At 37.7% G+C, this 23,427-nt stretch overlaps 1 protein-coding gene across 4 annotated transcripts in view; it reads right to left on the reverse strand.

The window, feature by feature from the left end:
• ntm (neurotrimin) overlaps positions 1-23,427 on the reverse strand; it is a 404,384-nt gene that overhangs the window by 3,820 nt on the left and 377,137 nt on the right. For 3 of the 4 annotated variants that reach the window (XM_040151401.1, XM_040151402.1, XM_040151400.1), the window contains 4 exons: positions 16,157-16,282; positions 3,020-3,148; positions 1,949-2,069; positions 1,538-1,689 (listed from right to left, as the gene is read on the reverse strand). In XM_040151401.1, coding sequence (XP_040007335.1) covers positions 1,538-1,689; positions 1,949-2,069; positions 3,020-3,148; positions 16,157-16,282 — 528 coding nt within the window. The remainder of the gene's footprint in view (positions 1-1,537; positions 1,690-1,948; positions 2,070-3,019; positions 3,149-16,156; positions 16,283-23,427) is intronic. The other variant, XM_040151403.1, reaches the window with a different exon arrangement.

Consider the following 23,427-nt stretch of genomic DNA (forward strand, 5'->3'; position numbering starts at 1 on the left):
GAACTGCTACCTCATGGAGTTATTAAAGGAACTGGATAATGAACTCAAAGATGGAGCCCATTCACTTAAATGAAAATTGCTAACCTGACAGATGACGAAAAAAAATTCTAGCTTCCAGGTTTAGTTCTTTGTTGTATGGCCAACTGCACATGGGCATTAGTGTTTCTCTTTCTGGCCTTGAACATTTGTTCCTGCTTGGCCCTTGCACTTTACATTGGGATCATGTCATGAAAATAAAACCTTCCTTTTCTAGGCTCCGGGAAAGGATTACAAATATAAAACCTCCATGGACTATAAATGCATAATATAAAGAGTAAAAATCAATCTTGTTTGCAGTTGGAGGTTACCTGCCAACAGTTTAATGGACGTCTCTTTTATAATGGTGTTCTGTTGGGAAAATGTTTTTTGAGCCACAGGGTATTTTTTTGTTGCAATACTGCAAATAGCCAGTGGGACAAATTAGCAGCAACACTCTCTTAATACATCCATGTTTTACCTTCAGTAAGTGTGCAAGACCTTTTTGTTGTTTCTGATAATCCCTGTTGTGCCTACAGAGCTAATTCAGCTCAGTGTTTGAAAACCTGGAGGAGCGCAGTGAGACCAGACAGGGTGAGTGGACTGTATATATTTTGCATTGAGAATGAACTAGCAGAGAAGTTGGATTTACAGCAGATCTCGGAGGACTACAGAATGACACTCAAGACTCACAGAATGACATTCAGACAGCTGTATGCAAGCAAATCGCTTATTGGAGTAACTCACTGTTCTGGGCAGAATGTCAACAACGATTGTGTTACCTAGCAGTGTAACATTTCGTGTGGGTGCTACACTGTGTTCAAAGACTTCTCAGGCTCTATTTTTGCTATAGTATGTGTGTGTGGCTGCAGCTCTAATGAAAACTGCATGTTAAAATTGCCATAACGTTAATGTAAAGAGGTGCATGTCTGAAAGGGGCTAAAGACTTTCCCTTACACAATCACTAGAAAAAAAAAAAAAAACTATAAAATGGTGAAAACTATTTTTCTGAGCGTCACAAAGTATATTAGCAGAATTTGAGCCATTAGGCATTTTATCTATGTGGGGAGCCAGTGGGAAATTAGCCAGCTCAGCCAGAGCTTTATACAACTCCTAATGCTCATGCTTTATATGCCAACAAAAACATAGAAGCCTGAAAAACTCTTTAGTTTATTCAGAATTAATAAGAAGCCATCTTGGAACACAGTATCAAGTTCTCTTAATACATCCATGGTTTGAGGCCAATGAACTGTAGGCACAGATTCACTCTATGTAGGTATAATAATAGTGTCACATAAAAGCAGACTGTGGCTTCTTATACTTCTTTCATTGTTGTACATCAAATTACTAAAATAATTAATTTTAATTTAATTATTTAATCTACACAAGCAGAATGGAGAGTGACTCAAAAAAGAGTTGAATATTACTTTCACTGAAACATAGACTTAGAAGATATACTACAGCATCTTAGTTATATTTCCCTTTCTGTAGTATTATAAATATAACAGATTCCAGTACTCACCATACAGAAGGAAGCTTGTGTTTGAGCTCCCAAGTTTGTTGATGGCAACACAGGTGTAGTTGCCATAATCTCCATCAGACACATTAAAAAATGTCAGTTTTGACAGTGATCCAGTATTCACAATCTCCATGCCATCAAAGCCATTGAAGATCCTAGATAGGAGAAACAATGTCCAACGGACAATCAGCGCATTGTACAGTAATCTTATAATCTCAATGCCTGTGTTACTGGCATCTGATCAATACCCATCAGCAAGCATGAAAACTGATCAGTAAGCCTGCATATACACACTCTCACACACCCACACACCCACACACACACACACACACACACACACACACACACACACACACACACACACACACACTTCTTCCATTTGTCTACTTCAAATGCAAATGTAAAACCCATTACCTTCTGTCATCTTTATACCACTCAAAATCTGCCTCAGGCACTGCATCAGCCTCACACTCCAGCACTCCTCTTTGGCCCAGTGTCACTCCAACATCTCTGCCCTCTGACACAGTTGGAGCATCTACACATAGGAGCACTGTCATCAGGACTACAAGGCAGCACAAGTCAGGGATATCAGCAGAGGGGTCGCAGCATTTTCTAGTCTTTAGCCACAACTTCAATTCATAGTTGTGACCACAGATGAACAGGAATTATGAGACCAAATTATGTACAATATTTTTTTCCTGTTTCCTGTTTGAGCAAAGTCTAGAAATGTAGGTTAACCCCCAAACACTCACCATTTGTTCAGGGCTCTGTGTGCCCTGAAAACTGGCCTTGAGTCATAAAAAATGTAACTAAGTAGCTCTATATGTTAGGGCTGCACATAAAATTTATTTTCGTTGTCAATTAATCTGCCAATTGCCTGATTTGAAAAAAAAAAAAAAAAACCCAGCCCCGCATATAACCAAAATTGTACGTTCTTTTTTTAACTGTGAATTAGAAAAATGTTCACCCTTGATTAATAAATAAAATCAAGTAAATCCTTGCACATACTGTATATATTATGTTAAATTTTAAATCAGCACCTCAGTAACAGTATCTTTGCCTTTCCTGAGTTAAACATTTGAATATCCAACACTAATACTTTGCTTATTAGAAGGGTTACTAATAGTGGTTCTTTTAATTTTTTTTATAAATAAATTGATTCTTCTTTTGTAAAATATTGGAAACTACCGGAAAATTCCCATAACAGTTTCCCAAGGCCTAACATGATATCTTCAAATCGACTGTTTTTTGTCTGAGAAACAGTCCCACACACATCGGTATTCAGTATACAAGAAAGCATCAAAGGCTCATAATTTGAGTGGGTGGAACCTTCAAATATTGGGAATTTTGGCAGGATAAATTAATAAAACTTTATATAACTATACAAAATAGGTAATGTATTGAATTCTGACTGATAAATAAATAATTTCAGCACTATATGTATGTTAGTATACAATGTTTCCTTAAATTCGGCGGCGGACTCACAGTTGACAGTGACGTCTACAGTCTGAACATCTGTATCAATATCATTGACGGCTGTGCATTCATACGTCCCTGCTCTCTGTCTGGAGATAGATGGGATTTCCAGGTACTCATCGTCTGATGCCAGGTCCCCTATGAAAGATCACACGCACAAAGTGGGAGAAAGTGAAGATGGACATTCAGAGTTAATGCGATGAGCCAACAGCTGTGGCCTAGACTGCTATTATCACACTCTGTGTCCCTGCTGGCCTCTGGGAAGGTCATTGTCACACTGGTTCATGGAGAGGAAGGAGTAAAGTGTTGATTATGGACATTTGCTACAATTATAATCCACCTAGTTAATTGAATTTATGTTTGTTTTTGAACTGTGATGCCCTGCAGTAACAATTATTCTGATATTTGATAAAAAGAGCTTATTTTGGTATTAACCAAACAAAGGGACAAGTTCAGCTCTAACTCTGACACAGAAATCAAAGATTTAAGCTCAGAAGAGATATCAGCGTCAGATCCTGTTAAGTCTTGTAGCAACCTTACCTGGTATGACAGGCGAAATTCACACGGCTACATGGATGTCACAAGTTATACCATGACATGTGCCCAATTGTCTCTTTCTGATGCGCCTCTCTTGTTTCTTTCAACATTTACAAAGACTGGTTCTTGAGCTTACAGACATTTTTCTGAGGATGTTACTACACTTGGTGATTAGTGCTTTGTTCAGGCCCCTCTCATTATCACTCCTCTGTCAGAACTTTCATACTCTCCTCTTTTTTGTATGTCTCTCAAGCCTGCAAGCACACCAGGACTACTCCTAAAATATGATAATATGAGCAGGAGGAGAATGGCAGCCCTACTACTTTTTCTTGTGTCAATCTGACACGCTTGACAGAGACAGTTATTACAGCACTCAACATAGAGAACAAAAGATATAATTGACTTCAAACCTCCTCCAAAGATGTTGGTAGGTGACGGTAATAAACTGCAATTGGATTCACTCTTCTAGGTTTAAGCATGTTACTGAATTGCACCTGACAAGGTTTTTATGGGGAGAAGTGCTCACTGACACACTGATCATCTGACAAGTAGTATGAAGGGGAGGTATGCAGGTTCCACTCCGTTCCATTTCTGCGCCTCTTGTTCCTTTTCTGCTTGGATTTCTCTCAAAAGAGTCTACATTTTGCCAACAGAGACTGCAGTGTCAGTTAAAGCCACATTGTAATCCTCTGAGGAGAGTTAATCAAGATAAGGCTGCCATCTGATGCACATTCTTAAAGTACGCACATCAAGCCTCAGTTTTATTGCAGGTAGCAGCATAAGCAGCTGTCCTCCAGCCTGACACATGAAATCGATGTTTCTCCATAATTAAAGGAGAAAAAAAAGACTTGACAACAGTTTGTCAGTTTGTATCAAAGCTATATGACTCATCACTCATGTCTAGTAATGTTGTGTATGACATATGTGGATGCTTGTATTACTTAAAAATAATCATGTCATTGCTGATGTTCAAAGCCTTGTTTTATACCATGCCAGGGTTTCCCGGAGTGTTTTGTACTGGAGGGGCAGCACCTCATATAAATTACAGACTGCCTCTGCTAACAACAACAAAAAACAAAACAAAATAAAAAACACATTTTTATCAAACATAATAAAGCTTGGGGAGAAATTATTAATAAGGACTTTGCCTGCCCATTTGCTGGACACTTCAGTACACTATCTTCATCAATGTTACTCTTGAAGATTTCTTTGATCAATAGATGACCTCAGTGTTAATTTGAATCCTTGAGAAATTAACCCATTGTCAACACAGACTGACTGGAAGGCCCAGGATATCACATTTCATTACCCATTTTCCTGTATTTACCGACCCATTTTCTTCTTTTAACCATAACCACGATCATTCCCAGACCTTAGATAAGTGTTTATTATTGTAGCTGTAAGAACAAAGGCCTTTAACTTAAACAAAGTAGTCATTCTAGCTCAAACCACTATGTTTCCCTAACCATAGCCAAGTGTTTTTTGTGCCTAAACTTAACCAAACCACTTCAGAAAACAGATTTATTCTTAAACCTAGTATGGCTCCATAACCATAGTTTCTATTCAGTATACGCCACATTCTTCCCTCATCTCACTGCTGGAGTGAACTGCCTGCAACGCAGCTTGAAGCTGGAGACTGTGTGTGTGTGTGTGTGTGTGTGTGTGTGTGTGTGTGTGTGTGTGTGTGTGTGAGAAGGAATTTTCTTATGAATTTGTGTATAGATATAAGTTGTTCTCAGATCTGTCTTGCAAAAAAGATCTTGAATCTGATGAGAAATCCTGAATAAATAAAGCTCAACTACCTAACTAACTAACTACGTATGTATTCAAAAAAAAGTCAATAAATTTGCCTCTTTCCTCATGGTTACACCCAAATCATTTAACCAATCTCATTATTCACATTTTTTCCTGAGGCCACTCTATAGTAAATCATCATCATATTGTTGTGTACAGACTAGGCTCCTCCACCTTCACCAGCATCCACAGTCTCGCCTGGTTCAACCTTAGAGGTTGGAACCCTTTAAATAAAGTGTTTGAGCCAGTGCCAGGGTTTTTGTCAATTTATCCTGCATTAAAAATAAACTGATAAATCATTATTATCTGGTGGTCTGTTCTCTTGTAGTCACAGTGCTGAGCCTCTTCATGTGCTGCTGCTGTCAGTTTGACCACCAGTCCCCCAACTGTGCATTTGAAGCCAATGAAAACAGCGTACACCGTATGCCAAAGAATGAAGTTCTATCTCTATGTACTAGAGAGAGAACAAATGTTGTCTCAGCAGAAACAAAGAGTTCACAGGATACTTTATTAACCACTTCACAGCACTACCCAAGCTCTGAAAAATGCACAAAGAATTCCTTATTATAGCCTTTTCCCATTTTAATGTGTTCACAAAGAATGACAAACTGTACAACAGCATGACTGCTGATAGTTTAAAATTTCTTCAGGTTTCCACCTGGGGGCAAAGTATTTTTCTTAAAAGGGAGCTGCCCCTCTAATTTCTGAGTCTTTGTTGAAAACAACTGCTGAGTTTGTGAGCAAGTCATTAGTGAGAGTGTACCATGTCCTGCACTGCCATCAAAATGACATGGCAGGACACTAGGGAGACCACACAAGAGAAGGTGGTCAGGAGAAGAATGCAAAAAGAGCCAGGAAGTCTCAGGAGAGGCCAGCATAAGAATGTGTACCCTTTCTGTGTCCCTGAAATTCCATCTTCAAACTCAAGGCCATAGAAGAAAGTGGGGTAGAAAATGGAAAGAGAGAAAGATATTTCTGTGCAGGGCAAGGGAAACACCTTTTGGGAGGAAAAAAAGACAGAGCAGATGCTTGAGGGACATAGGCATTTAAGGAGAGGAAGCAAGGGGATGTGGTGAGGTAGGATTTAAATTGATGAATCCAAACATGAGTGAGAGAAAAGAAATAGAACCAGAGTAGCAGATAGGAGCTGTTAACAGACAGAAAACCACACATAACTATACAGTGAGAGAGAGAGAGAGAATGGGAGTGGAGATGCCGTTACCACTGTTGTCTTGAGGGAAAGGTAGGTGGAGTGAAATGTGTGAAAGAAGCACCACAGCTTTTGTCACTCAGACACAAACTGAGAGAGAACACTTATTTAAAAGATGTCCAAGAAGACAATGAAGCAGAGCAACTGATTGCTGCAGCTTGAGTCTTAAACAGTGGCTCTGCTGCTGCCACTGTGTGAGGGAAATATATATAGTTACTTTTCCACCAGCCTTCGGCATATGGGATTTCTTAATGTGCCAGGCCTCCTTTGATGCGTCATCCTCTTTGAAGGAAACAAACATAAAAAGGGTGAGCGTAAAAAGAATCATAGAAATACAGTAGCTTGGGGTTCTACATATTACCGGGATGCAATAAGGCAGCTTTACTTCTATTGAAGAGGTTTGCCAGCGAAGAGAATCTGTTGTGACAGTAAGGTTTAGATTGGACCCGTCAATAGCATGCATATTTTTGAGCGTACAAAGAAATATGAAAACCATGACTGCTACTAATTTCTCAGGCCAAAAGTGCTTTTGTATCTCAGTTATACTATAGGCGAAGCAGCTGTGTAAGAGGAGGATACAGTATTTGAGATAAAGCTTTGAAGAAAGTACAGTATGTATTTAATTTGAAAGGACACCTAGCGAACAAAATCCAAGTAGTTGACTCAAGTAAGATTGGTCTATAAAACACAAACGAATCTTCTGTTATAAAAATAACTACTGAAATTTGTATTTGCATTAATTGTATTTTCAAGTGTTTGTGTATGTCCACCTAGGGAATGCAGATTGAAAGTAGCTAGTAGCCCACCTAAATCTGCCACAAAGCATGAAAGGATTTTCAACAAGAATTAGAAAAAAAAATGAAAAAAAATCCCATTTCTCAAAAACAGTTCAGTGCTTAACAATTCATGTATATACGTGCATATAACCTATCTAATGACATAATAATCAATTTTTATAGTCACAATATCATTAATGTTATTACTAGTGTCATTATTCAGGCTTATTTCCAAAATATATGATGTATTATAGATTATGTGCAGTGACATAAAACAAACAAGACTGAATGCACAGAATACCAACAATCCATAATTAAATACCTTCTTACAATATCTTCAAAAACAGACAAGACGTGTCAACAGAGCAACAGCTTGGAAGTGACTGCTGGTTAACATGGAGTCTTAATGGGCCGCGTTTTAGTCACTATTTCATAATTGTTCCGTTGTGTGACAACAGAAACAGAAATACGTAAAAGAGAACAACTTTATTGGGAATTCAGCTGTATTGAAATACTGTATATGTGAGCACAGAGAGGGGGAGAGACGCAAACAGATAAAGGGCGATAAAGGGCGGTCCAGCCATATACTAGGTTTTGACTTAGTTTTTTTTTTCTTTTTTGATCGTTTGTTTCACAACTTGAAAAAATCATTTGAGAATTAACAATATATTAATGAATTTTCTATTTCTAAAGTCTTACTGTTAGTCTGAATGAAAATGCAGATTTTGCCCTAAGGGTGGTGCTAAGGTAAGACCATGGAGTATATTAAAATCTAATTGGTGTATCCTCTTGGGACTGTGTGGTCAATAAGTTTCATGGAATTCTGCTGATTACAACTGCATAGTTCTTGTGTACAAAGTGAGCTTCTGGCCTGATAGTGACACTAGAGAAAAGAATTAGGGATTATATTAGGATTCATCCTTTTAGGAGCATGATAACCAAGAGCAAATTTTAAGGAAATCCATCCATTAGTCTATGAGATACATTGTGGTACAAAAAAGAGGTAATGAAGGGAAAAATTGACCTGTTGTTGGTCAGAGGGTTAGTAAACCAAGAACCAGGAATGTTAACTGTTAATTTTGTCAACAAAAACTGATAAAAAATATTTTTTACAACTTTTTTTATTAACAAAAATAACACCAAAAGTAAATATAAAGCAATCTATAACAACAAAAAACTATGATGAAATGTATTTAAATTTTCATATGTAATAAAAGGTAAGTTACTGATAATACAAGATTATCAGATGCCGTGGATGTAACATTAATGTTACTTTCAGTCAGCCATTTTTCATGATTATAGGCTATCAGTAGAAATGAGTGTCTTCTAGGTTTAATGTATAAATGCCAGCTGTCAAACAAGTAAATCTTTCTCTAGATTGTCACTAAAGCTTAATCATTATGTTAATGTTATCTGACGTTTTAGCTACTTCTCTCAGGAGAAACCCAAAACAGTGAACAATATTTTACTGGAAGCATGGCTGAATCAGGCCTCTGCATATCAGGCAGTGGAGAGCACAGATAGCTGCAATAATGACAAGTGAGCAATAATAACAGACAGTGAACAGCAGAGTTTAGGAATGGTAACTATTAAAGAGAGTCAGTCTGTTGTGTTATTGCAGAGCAGAGAGACATGGAAACTGTGGGAGTGAAACATTATACTCTGTTTTAAACTGCTTTATAAAAGTGACTTTTCTGCTAACGTTGCAATAGTAACAATACCTGTAACCATGGTAACTGTACACATCAAGAAGGACGATAGCTGTAGCTTAAAACTGACATAGACATAGAAATATAAAATCCATTAAGAATCACTAAACTCTTACAAAAACTAAAATATATTATCATCAAAAGACTGATAAATTAAAAAAAACAACACTGTTATGAACAAAAAAGGACCAACTCCATCAACTCCAACTTCAAATTAATCTTTCCAAGCAACCAGGCCTGTGCAAACCTGGAAAACTTTTATTGCTCCTGGGCCAAATCCAATCATGTGCATGTTCATTTCGGCTGTGTTAATACACCAGGGACATCGGCTGGCTACCTGGGCTGACAAACTCTGCAGTCAGGTTGTGCAGTCTGTGGAAGATACCAAAGATCACTTCTGATCTGCCACAAGCCCCTAAAGCCATATATCTATTAAAGGTATGGGGGAGCTGGGTCACGGCTGTGTGAGAGCCCCAACCATAGTCTGAAATCATCAGACTTTATGCACACACGCACAGCCACACACGCAGGATTTTTATTTATTTAATTCACTCTTTTTAACAGCTGGGCCCTCACTGGATGGCCCCGGGCTGGAGCAGAGTTACTCTGCAGCTGGGAGATACTGGAACGTTCTGTAAGTTTGGACTTCAGCAGGTACTGGGACATTCTCTGCTCTGCTGGTCTCTCTCTGATCCAGGTTGACAACTGTGCAGTGTGACTGTGTATTTTTACCAAGATTCCTTATCAAGTCTTCAGTTGAATACTGGAGATGAAACTGACAAGAAAAAGGTAGGTGAAGAATAGCAACTAGAATTCATCACATTGAAAGTGAACAATTTCAGAGAAAAAACAAGCAAAAGACAAACAAAAAAGGACTGAATCACTGTCTTTTATCATGCAAGAGGAAAATCAAAATGACAGCTTCTCAAGCTCATGCTAGTCTATTCACATTTTCATCCCAAATGAAAGCCAATAGACATCCCTGAATTGTAGTTTTGTTGGTGCCTGCAAAAAATATCTTCACCATGAATTTCAATGTACTTTCACGGATATGGATATTAAACAGATATATAAACATAGGCAACCAGTGTCTGCATCCATTTTGATCATGAGGAGCGCTGAGAGAATGCCTTTGAATGGGGCTGCCGCTCTGAAAAATGGCTTGTTTTACATAAAGATTCTCAATCAGTTTGGTGTTGCACAAAAACTCAGATTTGGTGGAAGTGTACGTACACTTCTACAGCTATCTCACAGTGCACAGATGCACAGCAGAGAGTTTGTGATCTAACCTGTCTGTATAAAGGATTAGTTTTAAGGCCTTTGCTTTATTGGAAAATACACAATGAAAAAAAACATGAAAGATGTATGAGAGATGAAACAAAAGTAAGAAAGAAAAAAATTATTTAAACCTTTGTTGCCAAAAATATATAGTGGCTACCCTGGGGTGGTAAGTCACCATGGCACCCTCTATAATTGCTCCTTATAGTTCACATTTATCAAACATTCGACAATTTGACTCTTCTCCCACATAAAATAGAAAGACCAACTATAATTTATACATTTCTTATGTTTATTTTTATGTTTTGTTCATGTTTTTTTTATGACAACTACAACATAATATTTGTATAAAGATATGAATGTTATGTAAATATATCTATTATACGTCCAGTTAACGTATAAAGATATGTTGAAAGTCTACATTTCAGCCCAGAGCCATAGATGAGTCAGCTTCCTCTATCCCACACCAAAATGTATTTTTAGACAGTTTTAATAGACTTTACCTTTAGGAGGTTTTAGGAAAAAACAGGTCTGTCGTTCACATCAGAGCAGGAAGTTAAGGCAGCAATGAAACCAGCTATTGGATCCAGTTAATGTGATTTCACAGCAATAGTTCCCAGCAATATCTGAGTAGTTCGCTCCTATGACTCAAAAACCCCTGTCACCCCTCTGGCCCAGCAATCAATTCTGTCAGACCTTTCTCACCACTATCTAACCCACTAATTCACTATTTGCATAATTAACTATAAAAATTACGAGGCTATCGATTGGTAGTTCAGGAGAAAAAGCTAATGAGGCAGCTTTTCCTAATTAGACATTATTTTTACTTTGTTAAACTCGTCATACAGTCATTTAACTGTAATTTATGTGTCATTTCACCAGACATGATGCCATCCAATAGATATTCCAACATATGTAAATGCTGTTGTATTGACCATTTTTGTTGTCAATTTTCCTTGGTAACAATATGAACTACTCATACTTTCCTCTTACTGTTCATTTGGCACATTCATTACATTTTTGAGTAATCAATGTTAATTTGCAAAAACTGTCAGATCCTATTGACAGCAGTTAATCAGAAAGTAGATACAGTCAACCAGCAGGTCATTGAAATCAGTGACCCACCTCTCAGATCATTGATTAGGTCCTTGAGAAATACCAAGTTCAGTAAAATTTTAATCAACTCCATTACTACACAGGAGATATAAATGTGTGTCATTTGTATGTTTTCAGAGTAGCAGAGAGAGTATTAGTACCAAATAATGGACAGATAGTTGAGTTCTAAGGCCAGAAAATTGGTCCCTATTCATGATGAAAACGCTGTTTTCCCCAATCTGGCCCTGATTCCATTTTTGGCAATGGCATTTTTTTTGGTGGTTGCAACATGCATCGTCAATCCACACACATCATGCACTGGTCAGGTGGTCACCAGAGTGGACAGGAGAAATTAATAGTGTTTCTTCATATTAGAACTGAAAATTTTATATAAAAACTGACCTACTGTTATTATGATTCCTGTGCTGCCCGCTCATGTTGACTTTTTTTCCTGCCCCGTCCCAGAATCTCATGACCCATGGTGGTCTTTCTGTTTCTCAGGAATCCCATGACTCATGGGTTTCCTGAAAAATTGTCAACCTCTACTGTATAGCAAGTAGATGATGATGGCACATGATTGTTTAAGGGGTACGTTCCAAAAGACAAGCAAACCAACATGAAGTATAGGGTACATTGACAGATTGTGGCCTCCCGCAGAACAGAGCGGGTGCAGGTCAAGCTGCTTGCTCAGTATGGTCCATCTTTTGCCCTACATCATGATTTGGTCATATCACCAGAAATGAATGACTAAGAGGTAATCGAGTAGGCTAGTACACAGTAGCAGCACATGCTATGTGGTTGATAGCACCTTGTAAAACGTTTAAGCCTTTATGTTGAACAAAACATGTCTAAGAAAAGACAAGAGCAAAACACTTGGAATTTGAAACAGCATATGACATCAAATATAAGCTACAATATGATTAATATTTATTTCATGTGTGATGTCATATCCCAAGAAAATGGATAGATAAATAATAATGACATATTGTATGCAATATTAAAGTACTGATGTTCTGAAGGTTGATAGCAGACAATGAAAGTGCAAAGTAAGCCACAGTGGCTCCAGTGAGAGCTGATGGTTTCTAATACACGAACCAATGTTATGTTTACCTACATATAGTAGCAGGCCAAAATTCTTCAGAGACACACGCATCACTGCCTTTCAATGAGTCAGCGGTCCATGCTTGTAAACAATCCATCTCCTCATCCACTCATGAAATGATTCTTACAGCTGCTGTATGAGTATACAACAGAATGTGATAATGAGATGAATGTCAAATCAACATTTGAGAACAACATCACACAGTAAGAATCAATAACTTATTCCACTATTACACCAAAGCACAGTAAGTACTTAATTAGGTTGTATGTGTCACACAGTAACCCTTTCATAGGAGCTGTCAGCACCTGGACTTGACAGTATTTTCTACTGTGCACAGTATTTTCTACTCTCACATATAGTGATTAACAATATCAGTCTACCACAAGTCACCACAGGCTGAAATGGCATGGCCACCACAACAAATTGCCAAATTCCCAGTGTGAGCTGTGGTTGTTGCTCTGCTGAAGGACAGAAAATTCAGCAGTGTTGAGCTGACAATTTCTAAGTCAAAGCATGACTGCCTCAAATTTGTAGGTTCTTGTTCCAACAGATCAGTTCAACTCCAGTACAGCTTGCTGGAAGAAAAAGCTAAAGGAAAATACAGTATTTGGAGCTACAGGCTGACTGTTGTCACTGAACCCATCTTGGGCTGTTGGGGGGGTCACACACTGGAGGAAACATGGTTACTGATTAGCATTTAGTTTTGAAGCTTGCCCTTCAAAATAGTTCACACATATGGGAATTTAAAATCATCACAAGTACTGGAGGAGAAACTAAGTTATACTACTTCATCTCCCCAGGACATTTATATGGATAAGCCATGAAATATTATAATGTTTAAATGAAGTAACAGGACAATGAGCAGGTGTCTTCGGCATCTTTTTGTGCTGTAAGATCAGGACTTCCCCCAGGATTACATCTACAGTCTAGTGGGAGAAGCAGGATTATGTTTGCAGGATGTTTCTTTTTGGGACAGAAAGATATGAAAAATGAAACAGCATATAGGATCTAGGTTACTAAAAGTCAAAAGAGGGTGTGTCATACATTATTGGGACTAAGATAAATGTTCACTTCAGACTTTAGGAGCAGATGGATTACTGGAGTCTGTGGAGTACTGTATTTTAGAGGAGTGTACTCTTATGACAGGTTTACAAGGTCACAAGAGATTTCTGTAAGTTTGTATGATAAAGTCAGTTCTGTTTAATGAACTATTTGATGGATTGGCATGAAATTTGGCATGTTTGTTTTGGATGGACTACCATGTAATCTGGTGCATAGATTTATGTTCTCTGTGAGCCTTGGTGATCTCTCCATCTAGCACCATTATCAGGTCAAAATTTTAATTTATCCATTACTTTAGTTTATTGGACGAACAATTTGGTGTGTTTCATGATGAGCATTATAGTTTCACAGACACACTTGTGTGGCTGTAGACTCTTAGTCTTGTTTTATTATCTTAATCAATAATCTATAATCAATCTGAAAATTTATTGCCAACTCCTGACAGCATTGTCTCACACATATCAAAAGAATGATACATTTTCAAATTATAGTATGTAGTAAACCAGTTTATTTATAGTAGACTACAATCATTTGCAAAAGTTGCAAAAAATTGTACCCATGCTTGATTATTTAACTGTATCCACCTTGGACAGATTCAATTTCTGCTGTAATGTAATTTTTCCTGCTTAAAGCTTAACTTAAAATCATTAGCTCCTCCCAGGTCCAGGGCCACAAGAGGAGTAATTCTTCAACAATCTCACTGACAAGTGAGTGAGTAATGTCAGATATTCTGTGTAACAGAAGACAGTGGAAACTAATCAGAAGACCATTTCCAACTATGATCCATTCATGATCCATGTAAATTTCTTCAGGTATGCTTGCTTGAGTGTCTGTCATCAACCCTAGGGATGTTTGATGTAGCTTTGGAGCCATGGATTCACTTACAAAATCAATAATATCTTCCCCTATCTTTGCCATATTTGGATGCCTGTCAAAGAGATTTCCATGCTGTTTACTGCCATCAGTCATTTATTGACAAATAGGCGATAGTGAGAAAGCCGAAGAGAAAGGGAATATACAGTGGGTTGATTAGATGTACTGCATTTACTAATGATGTTTTGAAACTGACGGACAGGATCAAGCTTGAATTATTTACACATAAAATGGAATAAACGGAAAACAGTTCTAAGTAAAATTTTATTTTATTCTCCTCTGCTACAATCTAACAGTTATAGTGTTTATATTGTGAAACATTGGTGAGTAACATTCTCTGTACTCAGCCTGTGTTCGGAGTTGCAAGTATTCTGCTGCAATATGTTTGTATCATGCAAGAACCCTTTTTGTTAGATTTTCTCACCTCAGTCCAGCAAGTTTTCTTCCTGTCTAATGGTAATAAACCAGAAGAAGTGTACTGCATTCTCAGCTGAGTACTGTATGCTAAAAATAGAGCAGCAGTCTAGAAACCAGACGTAGAGCTGAACAATAGGATCCAGCACTCATTCATTAAACATAAAGTTTTAATTGGTTAGTTGGTATAGTATGTCACTCAATCCAGAATGGGCTATGTAACTAAGTTGTTGATCACCAAGAATTTACGAAGACAACAACACAGGCAATGTGAATGTGAAGACAACAACACAGGCAATGTACCTCATATTCATACCCAGTGCCTCCCCTACTGGGACCCAAATCACTGAACAACATGTGTCAACAAGAAGGTACTTCAATCTGTACAACAACTGTCTCGATGGTGTCACAGTTATTGTAGATATCAAAGTCCCCAGACTTTTGACTCCTTGACTCAACTTGACTGGTAGCAGGCAACTGCCTTCTCTCCTTAAAACAAGAGAAAGAAAAATAAGTCCAACAACACTCCTCTCCTCTCCTCTACAAGGCTTGCACAGTAATGTATGCACAAGCATGTAGTATTTCATAAAAAGGAGCCAATCAGTGTCCCCTCTCAATGTTTATCTCCCTACAGATAGGTCAGTCACACTTGTGTTATGTTACCACTTCAATTTCCATATCCCTGCTTCAACACAAAGGACAGTTCTGGCTTTTAAATTTAGTTCATTATGAATGCAAGCATCTTGCCTGATTAGGTGAAGCAAGGACACACAGGGGTACATACGTGAATAGCAACTACCACTTGGTTTCCTTCAGTCTTCGGGAGGGAATAATTAAATAAATGCCACTGAGCATGTACAATGCAGCTAACCTGATTTTGGACACACTTGCCGTGGACTCGCTTGTCTATGCATAATGCTCCACACTGTGTTAATGTTCTCTGCATTAATCCTGTCATTCAAAGTGCCTCCACAACATTTACATCCATCCAATTATCCTAATTAATTAGTCCAATTACAACAGGGCCAGCTTATTTTCCTGTGAACAATTACTTTGTAATGATGATCTGGAAACAGGTAATGATGGGTAATAAGTGAAGCGAGAAATCCACCAGGGGTCAAACAAAGTCAAAGATGGGGCGATACACATAGAAGATTGGGAAGAGAGAGAGGTAAAGAGAGGGATGGTGAAGAAAATAAAGTAGGGAGCACAGGAAAAGGGATACATTTAAGAGGAAACTACAAATATAGCAGAATATTTCTCTGTAAGTCTGTAGGTTATTTACTGACAAGTTACCTGAAGAGGAGATGAGTTTCCAGCTGATAGAAGGCTCTGGTTTTCCGCTGGCTTGGCACATCAAGGTGACGTTGGACCCTTCGTTTACCACAATATCTCTTGAAAGGTTGATGATTTTGGGTGGTACTGTGAAAGAAAATGGGAAAAAAAAATATAAATCTAATGTGTGAAGTCTGACAAACATGGGCATTTAGGAGGCAGGGAAATCTAACAAAGAGTCAGGCAATCTCTGTGTCTGGGTTTTTTTTTTTTTTTTTTTGTCTGTTTTTGTCAAAAGTAAATAAAAAAATACATAAAAGAATAAATAGACAATTACATTTCATGTACAGTTTTTCATGAGAATGGTAGATGATAATTAATACCAACACTGAAAAAAATGCATATCAAGGTTGAATTATTGCTTAAACTTGAAGGCAGGTTTTGTATTTTTATAAAGTGTAGTGTACTGCAGGCATGGCACATCTCTTACAATGGACCTATTGCCTCTTAGAGTCCAAACCACACTTTTGATCAACTGCTACTAGTCGTACTTGGGGATGTTGGTTAATTTGCATTAATTTGCAATCAATAATGATGTCACATCTGATTTTATTCATATTCATATCAATACAATTTTGGTTAAGAGTATACATTTTAGCAATTCCAAGGATAACACATAACAAAACCCTTTGTATTACATTTAAAAAAAAAAAGAAAAAACAATTTTTTTTTTTTCCAAAATCTCTATCCTCCTAGCTGCTTTACAACATTTTTTTTTAAAATAGAGTTAATTGGTTTCAGAAGGAATATTGGTGAGTGTATGTGATTCGTAGAGGTGGAATTAGTCATTTTATGGTGGTGTTTTTACAACTCAGTACATCATGGTAAAAGTGTCAGTTGCATTCATTAATGAGAAAATCCCCATTTCCTCCCCCAATTGACATATGCAAAACAGTTTCTGATGAATAATGCAAGCAATTCATCAGAGCAGTTGTTTTTGAACATAAAGATATGAATCAACCCTACAACAAAACAGATTTTATTTAAATCACATAACCTTAATATCCTCTTTTGTAGCACACAAATAAATAAAGGGAAATTATGTTTATTTGGAAATGGAACTGCTGTTTTTACAGAAAGTTTTGATTCTCTTTGGACAAGGAAAGATGTGTTAGTGAGCTTTGAATCCAATAACCAGAGAGAGAGTGAGATATGTTCTAGTTGCCTTACTCCAGTGAAAATAAAGTCCATGAATGGTTAACCAGCACTACTTGTCATTCATGACTGCCTACCATGAAGCTCAGCAGTTTGCACAGACTTTATAGGGAGTGGGGGTGAAAAAAGGGGCACCGCTACCACATGCAAAGTTATTTGGATTAGGTCACAAGAGAATGGAAGAAAAACTCAGAGCACAGTAAACACCCCTAATTATGTTACGTATGTTACGTTAAGTAGTAAACAGATTGCACAATTATTATTTTCACAGGTGAATGACTATTACTCCAACAACTCACTTCGCATAACAAGTGTTAAATGTTTGTGTCACTTATGGTTGATCAATCATGTTTTGTGACTATATCAGGGTTTCTTTTCAGCACTGTAGCCAGTTTGACAGAGAGTCATAGCTCTATTGATCCATGTATTCCTATAGCCCTTAGTAGTGACGATTTCATCAGCTTCTTTAATGATAAAATTCTAACTACTACAGACAAAATTCACCACCCCCTGCCCCTAAACGGCACCAACTTATCTTCAAACAAAGGTACAGGTAGATGCAACTGTAAAACCTGATATATACTGAGACAGTTTTTTTCCCATCGACCTTTGCCAACTAACTTCTACAATGTCTTCATCTAAACCATCAACCTGTCTCTTAGACCCCATCCTAACTAGGCTGCCTGAGGAATTTTTATCCTTAGTTAGCACCTCTTTACTAGGTATAATCAATATGGCTTTATTAACAGGTTATGTACCACAGTCCTTTAAAACAGCTTCTTAAAAAGCCTACTCTTGATCCAGATGTTTTAGACAACTAAAGACCCATATCTAACCTTCCCTTTCTCTCTACGATCCTTGAGAAAGCTGCTGCAAACCAGTTGTGTGACTTTCTACATAATAATAGTTTATTTGAGTGCATCATAGCAGAGGCAGCACTGGGCAAAGTTACAAATGGCCTTCTAATTGCATCGGACAAAGGACTTGTCTCTGTACTTGTCTTGTTAGATCTTAGTGCTGCATTTGATAACATTGACCATAATATCCTATTACAGAGACTGGAACATTTAATTGTCATTAAAGGAACCGCTCTAAGCTGGTTCATGTCCTATTTATTAGACCAATTTCAGTTTGTGCACGTCAAGGACAATCCTCAATATACTCAAAAGTTAGTCATGGAGTTCCACAAGGTTCTGTGCTTGGACCAGTTCTATTCACCTTACATATTCTTCCGTTAGGTAATATTATTAGGAAACACCATAAACTTCCATTGTTATACCGATGATACCATATTGTACTTATCAATGAAACCCAATGAAACATATATGTTAAACTTCAAGCATGCCTTAAGGACATAAAGACCTGGATGACCAGTCACTTTCTCCTGTTAAACTCATACAAAATTGACACAAAGTTATTGTACTTGCCCCAAACACCTCAGAAACACATTATTATTCTCCAGCTGATCCAGATTGCTACAGCATGAGTACTGACAGGACCTAGGAAAAGAGATCATATTTCTCCTGTGTAGCTTCTCTGCATTTGCTCCCTCTAAAATCAAGAATAGAATTTAAAATCCTCCTCCTCACCTACAAAGCCCTTAATGGGCAGGCACCATCATATCTGAAAGAGCTCATAGTACCCTATTACCCCAGTAGAACACTGCGCTCCCAGAATGCAGGCTTACTTGTGGTTCCTAGTCTCCAAAAGTAAAATAGGAGGGAGAGCCAGTTATCAGGCTCCTCTCCTGTGGAAACATCTTCCAGTTTGGGTCTTGGAGGCAGACACCCTCTTCACATTTAATAGTAGACTTAAAACCTTCGTTTTTGATTATGCTTATATTTAGGGCTGGTTCAGGCTTGGCTTGAACCACCCTCTAGTTATGCTGCTAAAGGCCTAGACTGCCAGGGGACTTCCCATGATGCAACAAGCTCCTCTCTCCTCTCCTTCCTCTCCATCTGTACGTATTCATATCTCATCAATGCTCGTTACTAACTTCACTTCTTCTCTCTCCCGTAGTTTTGTGCTTTCTCGCCTCTCTCCTCTCTCTTCTTGTCGCTTTCTGCAGTTATTTATGCCCCTGGTGCTGCAGAGTCTGGATCTGTGACTGCAAACCACCTACTGCACCCATGATCCTGCTCAACACCCACTGCTTCAATTATTACGATTATCATTATTATTAGTAGTAGTAGTTTAATTAGTATTATTATATAATAATATAATTTTGTGATGACCAATTTTTGACATCAAATAGGCAGTCATGTAGTGAACTCAGCATGCCAGGATCAGTGGCTCTAGTAGGCAGGTACATCTGGGTGTCATCTGCATAACAATGAAAGGAAACACCATGTCTATGGATAATATATCCCAACGGAAGCAGAAAATAAAATTGGTCCAAAAACTGAGGGACACCATACTTGACGGAAGCAAAAGATGATAGTAATAGATGATAGGAAGATGAAAGTGGTTATTAATGCAGACATAGAACTTCCTGTTTAACAGGTATGAAGAGAACCATTTTAAAATTGTACCTCATATTCCTACCCAGTGCCTCAGTCTGTCTAACAGAACTTTGTAATCGACTGTGTCAAAGGCAGCACTAAGGTCCAGACAAAGACGGACTGAGCACATCCCACCATTGGCAGCCATTAAAAGATCATCAGTCACCCTGAGAAGTGTGGTCTCATTACTATGATGCTCAAGAAATCCAGAAGAAGAAAATTGCTAAAAGAAATTGCTTGGACACGTACTTTAATAAATTGTAAATGTTAGCTTGGAGATTGTTCTGAAATTTTGAGGGAGGGAAGGATCCACCCCAGGTTTTGTTTTTAAAAAGTTGTGTGCAGGTCACAAACATTAGATAAAAAAAAAAACTGTTAAAAACTGATAGCAGAGAGGGCCCAATAGATTCAGTGACTGAGAAAAAAACTTTGTTGGCATTACATCAACTGGACTGGAAGACATTTAATAAGAGATACTATTTTTAAAAGCCCAAATAAGGAATTTGGAAAAAAAATGATTTAAGGTGTTCTGTAGTGGGTGATGATAAGGTTTAACTGCTCCTTTTCTTTTTTGGTTTTTAAGTTTTCTTCCTCCTTGTTTTAGCAGTTCTACCAAGGGCTGTGGCGCTCATATCAACGAATATAAGCAGAGGGCAATCTGAGGGTGAGCTGGGAGCTGTAAATTAGGACTTCATTTGGGATTGTAAGAGGTTCAAATGCTCTTTCAAAACACTGGTCAGGGTTTGCAAATGTTACTTTGTCCAATTTGCTGTTAATCATCAGTTTTTAAAAATGGTGATTCTACAGCAGAATAGTTGTAGCGTTATAGTTTCTTAAAAAAAAGCTTTTGTTCATGGGTTTCACATCTTACTACCTTGAATGAGCATAATTGACACTACCGCTAGCTCTGCCTGAAGGTATTTTCCTGTGGTGCATTGAGGTTATGTCATCTACTCTGCTGGGTTAGTAATTTACTAACTCACCATGTACTCCAGTGGGAGGAGAGACACAGAAAATCTTGGTGTCAAGAATGAGTGCAATTTGTGCAGTCCACCACTTGCATGTATAGAGCAGGTCAACTGCTCAGCAAACATTTGTTCTATAGTATTTTGGTCACTTTATTCAGTGAAATCTTGCACATATTGTATAAACCTCCCTAAAATCACACAAATGTCTTTATTCATGTTTTGCTCATCTGTCCACTTTAAATATAGCTCCATTTTTCAACCAGCTGATATGATCTGCATTAAAACTGGTTTTAATGTTTTGCTGATTGGTGTACACTGAAGGCCTTTCCTTTACACCGATGACTCTTTTTACAGCCGTCTGAGGGCAGAAGGTATCTGTTCCATCTACAGTCTCTAACAGGAGTGAGGGTTCGCACTTTCAAGGCACAATTACATACAGCAGAGCTGCTGGTTAAATTTTGTGGAACTAGCATTTTTTCATCTAAAACATGCATCTATTTTATTGCATCTACTAAAATAAACATTAAAAATAATTTCAGAAATAAAGAAATACAACATGAAAAAAGTAGGACACATTCTTTAATTCTACCTTCACTTTACATATAGCACTGAGGTGGTATTTAATGGCATATAATTATGGATCATTGTATGATATCTGGTGCACTTCTAGATGATGGTCGCAAGACCTTCAAAATGTCTGAAGTTAATTCAGAAGTTAATTCTACTGAAAAGAGACACCACCTGCTCCTGGCAGTAGATTTCTGCTGTTGTATTCATATTTATTTACACAGATGACAATAAGTTTCTTCCGAGAAAAATGCTCTTCGGGACTAAAAAACCTTCAGCGCATCCTGATGAGGAGAGTCTTGGGCTTAAAGGGGATGAAAGTAGTGAATGTGATTGGCCATTATTGTCACAACCTTTAACACACTCACCTGTAATGTATGATAATGTATTCTTTCTGATCCCACCCCATTTCCAAGTGGGCTGCAGGTGTGCCAAGCATGTCTGGTCACAAAAATATCAAAGTGAGTGCATTCTGTGTCATGAAAATGGTGTCCCTAATGTCACCTTTTACAGGGGCAAAATTCGGCTCAGAGAACTATATCCAGAACCATGCTGTCACCCATGGAATCATGTTCTGAACCTGTGAACATATTTTCATGGCACAGCACATCTCCTTAAGTTCTGATAATAAGAATGCTCTGTAAGTCTAAAAATATTGTTTTCCTTCAAATAAATACAAAGAATCTCTGAGCAGGTTGAGGTAATATCACCTGTTTCCAATGCAGTTTCACTTCACAGAGGATTACTTTGCTAGCAGTCAATTGATTCAAAATAAATTCTTAAAGTAGGTGGAGTTGTATTTTGTTTGTACTTTCTGCTGTATAAACCAGTGCCACAAAAATGTATTGATTTTTTAGCAGCCAGACAATTTTATAGTTACCAGTCTTTTTCTCAAGGCAGACTACTTAATCAAGCTATCTTCTAAATGAACTATCAGACAAAGGTCCTCTGAGGCAACCACCTTAAGTATCCACAGTACATGAAAAGAAGTGGTTAAAAGATACAATTTTGCAGTAACCAAGGTCTTTGTAATATATCCTCTGTAAAAAAAAAAAGAGTTTAATTCGAATTTCAAAGTTCATAATTTTCCCCTGCAGCACTAACTGAGTAAAAAAAACACCAATTTTCTAAAGCATACCACATAAATAAAAACCGGTTTTAAGGAAACAAATAATAAGAATTATTTCAAGTAATGTAGATGAAAAACTGTTGTCACTGTTTTCAAAAAATTTCCTCCAGTGCTTAGTGCTAAACTTTATATAACAGTTTTGAAGAAGTTCATAGCAAATGCCTCTGAACAAGAAAATGCTAGATCTATAATACAGAGCACTTTGTTCAGTACAGATATTACCAACTCCTTTGAGAGTACTGCTCCAAGGTGAAGACAGATGGTTACAATCAGGATTGTAGACCTGCTTGCATGGATCACCGCCTTTGTTACGCCCTTTCTATCTTTATAGATCACTCAGAAGAGTCACTGAAATTTTCTCATAAGAGGATGAAAGAGCTAGTTTCATTAAATGAAAAATTCACAGAGATGCAAACTCCATGTTTGTCTATAGAAGCCAACATGGCACTCCACAGAAAGTCTAAGTGGATATCATAATATCACACCTGCCAAAGGAAGTAATAATAACTGTAATTTTAAAATACTTACAAGTTTACTGCTGACTAATTTTAGTCTTTCTACAGTTTCCTCCTGTAAATGTTTTGGTACCAACGTCCATTATCAATAATCAACGTCAAAATGTAATCAATATGCTGCATGCATGATGGCTGCTGTGTTAATGAATTTGGTGTTACAGCTGGCTCAAATCACAATAACAGTGTGAGAAAGGAGTTCGCCCGCATGTCAAAATAAGTGTTGTTTTAATCCCTGTTTCCCGGAGGAAAGAAAACCTCAGAATTCGATCCAGACAAAGAAGAGGGTACAAACATCTTTCTACCCTGAAGATTTGTGAAAGCACTCACATCCGGATCACTTATAATGTCGATATGGAACTTGAAGACCACCTAACAACCAAATACACTGATGATCAGA

Source organism: Xiphias gladius, chromosome 17 (genome assembly GCF_016859285.1).
Source record: "Xiphias gladius isolate SHS-SW01 ecotype Sanya breed wild chromosome 17, ASM1685928v1, whole genome shotgun sequence".
In the NCBI taxonomy this organism is placed as follows: domain Eukaryota; kingdom Metazoa; phylum Chordata; class Actinopteri; order Istiophoriformes; family Xiphiidae; genus Xiphias; species Xiphias gladius.